This window comes from Leuciscus leuciscus (genome assembly GCF_965113295.1).
Source record: "Leuciscus leuciscus genome assembly, chromosome: 8".
Taxonomy (NCBI): domain Eukaryota; kingdom Metazoa; phylum Chordata; class Actinopteri; order Cypriniformes; family Leuciscidae; genus Leuciscus; species Leuciscus leuciscus.
In genome coordinates this window covers 27,225,593-27,232,506 of record NC_138732.1, presented here as the reverse complement: position 1 = coordinate 27,232,506, position 6,914 = coordinate 27,225,593, and the positions used below count along the sequence as shown (strand labels likewise).

Here is a 6,914-nt window from a genome sequence, read left to right as displayed (position 1 = left end):
GTAAACGTTTACCTTTCCTTTCTGCATGGGGCCACACGTGAAAGTGTTGTACGGATATCTGTGCCAATATTTGAGCGTTCGTTCGGCTGTCGTACAGTATTCTGGCTTCCCCTCCCCCTCTTCCTTTCCTCCTCCCCTCCTCTCTGCTCCGCTTTTCCCTCTTTCCTATTATCTTTCATCTCAGCCATTCATCCGAGTACAATTGCTTGCTTTCTGCTTTCTGTTGCAAAAGACAATATTCATCCGAGAGCCGGGGCTACGGACCTCTGATGGCTCGCTTTATTAACTGCATAAATCTTCCCGAGCTCGAAAGATTTAAAAAAAACCCCACACACACACTGTCCCCTTTGGAAAATTTGAGGGGTTGGCAAGGACATGACTCTCTCTCTCTCCTATGGCCCTCCCGCACATTGTGCAGTGGAAATGTGGCTTCCAGTTCCGGCCTTGACTTACTTCCTAATTTTGCTCTCTTCGAAAGAAATTCTCATTTTAGAAGTCCAAAAACGGCAGTACTTAGCCTTAGGAAGAATAGGGTTTTTCAGGATTTCATTGAAATAGTTATGCCGTTGTTTAAAATAAACAATTCAAACATATTTGTTTGGGCGATATTCCTGATCTGACGGTACAAGAAAATACTTTTTTTTGGTCATAGGTTGATTGAATAGGAAGGTTGGGTAATGAAAGTTAAATACATTTCAAGTGACTCCCTTTCTATCTTTTTGTAAAAATTCCCAAGTGCACATTTCCAGGAAATCTTGGATGAGAACAATGCATTTCCACAAATGACAAAAAAACAAGATTCACCCCAGCTCACTCATGTGACGAGCAAAACTGTTTCATTAAAAAGGTTTTGTTCTTTTCACACCGTGAACGTGAGGTTGGGATTTGAAATTGGCTTTCATTTTCACCAGAAGACAACAAAGGGGGGGATGTCAGCTTGAATTATCGCCCGTGGGCAGTTGAGGTCTTTAGACGCTATGTGTGACTGACCCTGTTGGTTCTTGTTGCTATGAACTAGCTAATTCAAACGGATCCAGCTCGCCCTCGGGGCAGGGCAATATGAACAGAGCGCCTAGGGATTTTGACAGATAAAACGGTGCGAGAAACTACCATGTGTTTTGTTTTTTTTCCAACGCAGGATTCTTGATTTACCTAGCTCCATTCAAAGACGGAGAACGTCAAAGATTGTTCTTATGAGCAAAATCTGTCATGCTTTTCTTCATTGTAGCATTTGATCCCAGAGCTGTGGGCTTTTTATGTGTGCTTGGAAGCATCTATTGCATGTTGTTGGCAGTTGTTTGTCCTAATCAGAAAAGGGAGATAACAGTGGCTGTGTTACAAGATAACCGGATCCTGCTGGGATAGTTTAGATGTCACTAACACATAATTTACGGTTGTAAAAGTTCACCTTCATTACAAATGGAGAAAACAGCTGGTTCTGTGTGGAAACGGATGCGTGAACGCAAGGGATCTTTTCACAGAGGTAAACTAGGTCTTGTTTGTGCATAAACGTGTGTATTGTGTGTGTGTGTGGGTGTGTCTGTGTCTTTTGGACATGATTACACCATGTCTGCACTTGCTAGACTGGGAGAGGTCACAGGTGTACATATTATACTTTTGTCACTGTATCATTAAAAAAAGATTGGGCTCATTGAGATTTTTGAAAGAAATTAGGCCTTTTATTCAGCAAGGATCGATCGAAATTGACAGAAAGGACATTAATGTTACCTATAATTTTTATTTCAAATAATAATAATAATTGTGTTCTTTTGAACTTGCTATTCATCAAAGAATCCTGAAAAAATAATCACTGTTTCCACAAAAATATGAAGCAGCACAACGGTTTTCAACATAATAATAAATGTTTCCTGAGCAGCAAATCATCATAGAATGATTTCTGAAGGATCATGGGACACTGAAGACTGGAGTAATGATGCTGAAAATTCAGCTTTGCATCACAGGAATAAATTATTATTATTGTTTTTAAATATATTACAATAGAAAACAGTTATTTCACAATATTACCGTATTTTTTATGAAAAATACAGCCTTGGTGAGCATAAGAGAGACTTCTTTCAAAAAATCTTACCGACCCCGAACTTTTGAACGGTAGTATGCATATATAAATTGATTATCTGTCTGTCGGTAGATGTTTTTTCACTGACACTAGGCAGAATGAAGCCAAGCAGCAGACTTGTCGCCAATGTCAATACAGCGCAGCAGTGACGGCCCACTTTTACAGCAGCCTTGGTCCTGGAAGTGTTTTTCCCATTTATAATATTTCGAGGGATTTGACCCAACCAACCAGCTCTGAGATGAATCAACATTACAGATATTTACTGAAAGCAAAAATATGTGAAAATCAGATACAAAGACAAGATTGTGTACTTTTTTATGTGTGAATGAACTGCATTCCCATAAAGCATTGAGAATGCTGTAATAGAAAGAAAAAAACAGTGGTTTAGTATAAAACAATAGATTTAATTGTCATTGATAATGTACAGTTCAAGATATTTGAAGTTTATTCCAAAGGGTTTAAATCTGACTCGATTACATGAATGGCGAGTGGGCGACTGACCGCTGATAAGCATGTTTGGAGTGGTTTTTATTTGGTAGAAGCAACGCATGTGGGTCTGTAATGGGAATTTGGCTCAAAAATCTATCAGGTATGGCCAGCATATATTGGTTCATCGCAGTAAAATGATAACGTAGGACTGAAAATGTTGCGGAGCTTAAAAACAGAACAGTTTGAGGTACTGGGATAAGACAGAAAATCAGACACGCAGGTGTTCATGTCTTTATTATTCATCATCATCTGTTACATCAGCTGCAGTTACATTAAGATCATTCATTCATTGTTTTTCCTTTAAAGCTGATTTCACATGAGCACTTGTGTATTTCATCATCAGTCAGTTATCTTATTAAGTGTTTGATATCAAGTGTCTGGTTGAGTATATATGTATCACAGCCTAGTTAATTCTGTTATCATATAGCCATTTTTTTGGACAAATGTTCCTCTTCAGTGCAACTGGTCATCTGCGCAGTGGAACGGAAAGATGCATATATTTAACTGAATGAATAAGCAATGCACATTTAAATGTAAGAAAGGTCTTGTTCTCAGTAAAATAGCAGCATTAGTCCTTTTGATGTGTCTTTTACGAGTGGATATAAAACCCACAACAGCTCTCTGTGTTACTGAACAGCAGCTGCAAACCGTGAAAAACATTCTTAATATTGAGCAATAAAAACAGGAATCAGCTGCTAATACACAGTGTTGTCTTTTTCTGTGTTTGTGAGTCCCTTTATTTTTAGGATCTGAAACTTGGCATTCAATATTTGTGTTTATCTTTGAGCCAAAGATTGATATTAGAACAGTGAATTCACTTTGCTTATGCAGACCAAGTGAACACACCTGAACACAAGCTCAGGACATGTAACATATGTGATTTATTACTCTCTACAGGCATCAGGCCTCCCATAATGAATGGGCCCATGCACCCTCGTCCTCTGGTGGCACTGCTGGATGGGCGGGACTGTACTGTGGAGATGCCCATCCTGAAGGACGTGGCCACCGTGGCCTTCTGTGATGCCCAGTCCACACAGGAGATCCACGAGAAGGTAACTGTACAAGTAGCACTTAATGGCACTTACTTTGGTACAGTAGCACTATGTTCATTTTTGCTCTTGGATAAATTAATACAAAGTTCTGTCATGAAACTCTAGATGGCTGCTTGTAATCACGTCATTCTCCATAGGGCACAGCTGATTGGTTCCTGCTGTATTAGTAGTAGGGATGGGTATTGTTAAGGTTTTATCACCGGTATTACTACTCATACCGATATTGCTTATCGATCTGGAACTTTAACGGTACTATCGGTTCTTTTTGTTATATTTTTTTAAAGAATTAACATTGTTTTATGAACTGAAGTGTAAAATAAATATGGTAACACTTTACAATAAGGTCTCATTTGTTAACATTAGTTAATGTATTAACTAACATGAACTACCAATGAGCAATACATTTGTTACAGTATTTATTCATCTTGGATAATGTTAGTCAATAAAAATTTTAGTTCCCAGTGCATTAACTAATGTTAACAAATACAACTTTTGATTTCAATAATGTGTGAGTAAATGTTGAAATTAACATTAACTAAAATTAATCAATGCTGTAGTAGAAGTGCAGTTCATTCTTAGTTCATTTAAATAATAACTAATGAAACCTTATTGTAAAGTGTTATCATAAATATCTCTAGCAAAAGAAACAGCAATGATTGAACAAAACAAATGAATATAAAACATCAGTTGGTAAATGCACCAGTCTGCAGGCATTTTTGTGTTTTATATGCCGATAACATGCAATAAGAGCAAGAACAAAGAAACAAAGTACATTCAAACGGACAAATAAACACAGTATAACAAATATACTAATAAAAATAAGCAGTGCGCTTAAGGCTAAAGTTATTCATTCAAGAGCAGTGAGTGATTTTCTCTTTCTTTTTTTGTTTAATTAACATTAATGGCCAACCAGGTTTATTAGACTATGTATTAAACTGCTGTAACTTTAAGACCAAATGCACAGATATATTTGATATACATCATATTTTCTCTCTACTGTTTAACTCCCCTTAAGACATAAACGACTGTGTTTAAGTGAATACACCAAAGCCGGTCATGTCGACACATTTTTATGTGTATTTGATCGTTGTGAACCTGAAGCCCAAAGTATAAGTATATTTGCTTGTAAATTGCAGCCCGTTTTTTTCTGTGTGTGCGCAAGGAGCACACACACAGAAAGCCTCCTTGGGAAAGCGTCTCTTGCGCTGATTATTGTGCTTTTAATAACTCTTTTATTATCAAAATAGTCCCGCAATATGGCAACATTAGACTGCATTTTACAAAAATCACCAATTTAGCTGATTCCGACGTTAAGTTTGGGCTTTTAGGGAGGAATGAAGGCATACCAGCACTGTGAAGGAAATGAAAGGAAGGTATAGTTTTAAAATAGTTTTAACTCCGATATCTATTTTTTTGCAATCATTGGAAGCCAAAATCGAAATAAATGTTTTTAAAATTACATTCACACAGCTCTAAAGTACAACCAGACTAAACTTGTGTTTATCTCTGTCCTTCATCGTCACTCACTATGCAAGGGCTTAGATAAATCCTGGCCACAAATTAAGAATTCGGAAGATGGAAAACGCTTGCCATTAATTCCCACTATTTCACAAAGGAATATGTCGCGTCACAGAAGTAAAATGCATTGTGAATGCTGTTCATGTGTATTTATTACTATATGGAGTGGTATTTTTTCGTCACTGGTTCATACAGATTAATATATAATGTAAAATATGTTTGAGAATGGTTTTGCAATTTATCATAGATCCCACTGGCTCGATATGATGGAGGCTCTTTGGCTTTGTTACATGGAAAAAGCACTTCATCTCACAGGCTAAAGAAGTATATTGCACAATGGGGTAATATTTATGTGAGCTTTTCTGCCAGAATTGAGTCGAATGATTCATTACTGTAGATGAATTCACTGGGTAGCGTGATGAAATCGCACAGCCATCCTACCAGCTGTACTTCGTGTGATTTATTTATTTCATTCTCAGTCTCTTGCTTGGCAGCCATTGATCATTCATTTTCTTTAGCATTTGTTAAAGCTAGATCTGTCATGTTGTGTTGTTTCCTTGTGAAAGAACAAGAACACGTTGCTCTTTGTCAATCATTACGAATGGTATTTGACATGTTTCTCAGCAATGAACTCCAGTGTCAATGACTCCAGTGTCATGTCTCGGAAAGAAATGTGCACCTGTAAATTAAATTCGGTAATACATTAAAATAAGGTTCAATTATATATCATGAACTAACAATGAACAACAATTTTTGCAGCATTTATTTATCTAGGGAATGTACTACCGTTTAAAAGTTTTTGTTTCTTTGTTTTTAAGTTAATACTTATATTCTGCATTAAAGGATGCATCAAACTGATCAAAATGGACAGTGAATACATTTTTAATGTAAGAAAAGATTTCTATTTGAAGTAAATTCAGTTTTTTTTTTGCTTTCTATTCATCAAAGAATCTTGAAAAACAAGTATCACAGTTTGGACAGAAATATGAAGCAGCACAACTTTCTGAACAGCAAATCATCATATATTTCTGAAGGATCGTGTGACACTGAAGACTAGAGTAATGATGCTGAAAATTCAGCTTTGCATCAAAGGAATAAATACATTTTAAAATATATTTAAACAGAAAACAGTTATTTTAAATGGTAAAATATTTCACAATATTACTGATTTTACTGTATTTTTAATAAAATTACTCACAGACTTTTTCCCCCAAAAAATGTAAAACCCTTACCCACCTCAAGCTTTTGAATGGTAATGTATACTAGTACATTTTTGTTTATATTTAGAATATATTGTACATTTAAATAGACTATTATTCATTGTTAATTCATGTTTGTTCATAAGACATTATTTAGCATTAAAATAATACAACTTGAATATGTATTAGATCATGTAGAAATCAACATTAACCTAGATTAATAAATGCTGAAAAATATCAAATACAACTGGCTGGAACAAGAGCAAGCGCACCGTTTGATAATGTGTTTGTACACAGAGGAAACCTGATGTGCTGCTGTCAGTGATGGTTTTCTCTTTCACACTACCCGTGAACCTAAATGATATTCATTTGCTCCGTTCATTCAACTGGCTACACGCGAATGACCATCCATCCAACACAATTCCCTTAATTCCATCTCATATAAATATTTGCTCCCTCCGAATGCCTTAATGCTCATTCAGACATTTAATGTAGCCAGAGCCCGCATTTGTTTTCTGCTGAAGTGCTGATTCTGGCATGTTTTGTGTGGTTCTGGGCGGCTGCCAGGTTGATTCTCTA

The 6,914-nt window shown here is 36.3% G+C and overlaps 1 protein-coding gene across 6 annotated transcripts in view; it reads left to right on the top strand.

Moving 5' to 3' along the window:
* ctbp1 (C-terminal binding protein 1) overlaps positions 1–6,914 on the top strand; it is a 29,559-nt gene that overhangs the window by 10,793 nt on the left and 11,852 nt on the right. For 4 of the 6 annotated variants that reach the window (XM_082177419.1, XM_082177416.1, XM_082177418.1 and 1 more), the window contains one exon: positions 3,464–3,618. In XM_082177419.1, coding sequence (XP_082033545.1) covers positions 3,481–3,618 — 138 coding nt within the window. In that variant the 5' untranslated portion in view covers positions 3,464–3,480. Of the gene's footprint in view, positions 1–22; positions 1,484–3,463; positions 3,619–6,914 lie in introns of those variants that run through there. The other 2 variants (XM_082177414.1, XM_082177417.1) reach the window with 2 other exon arrangements.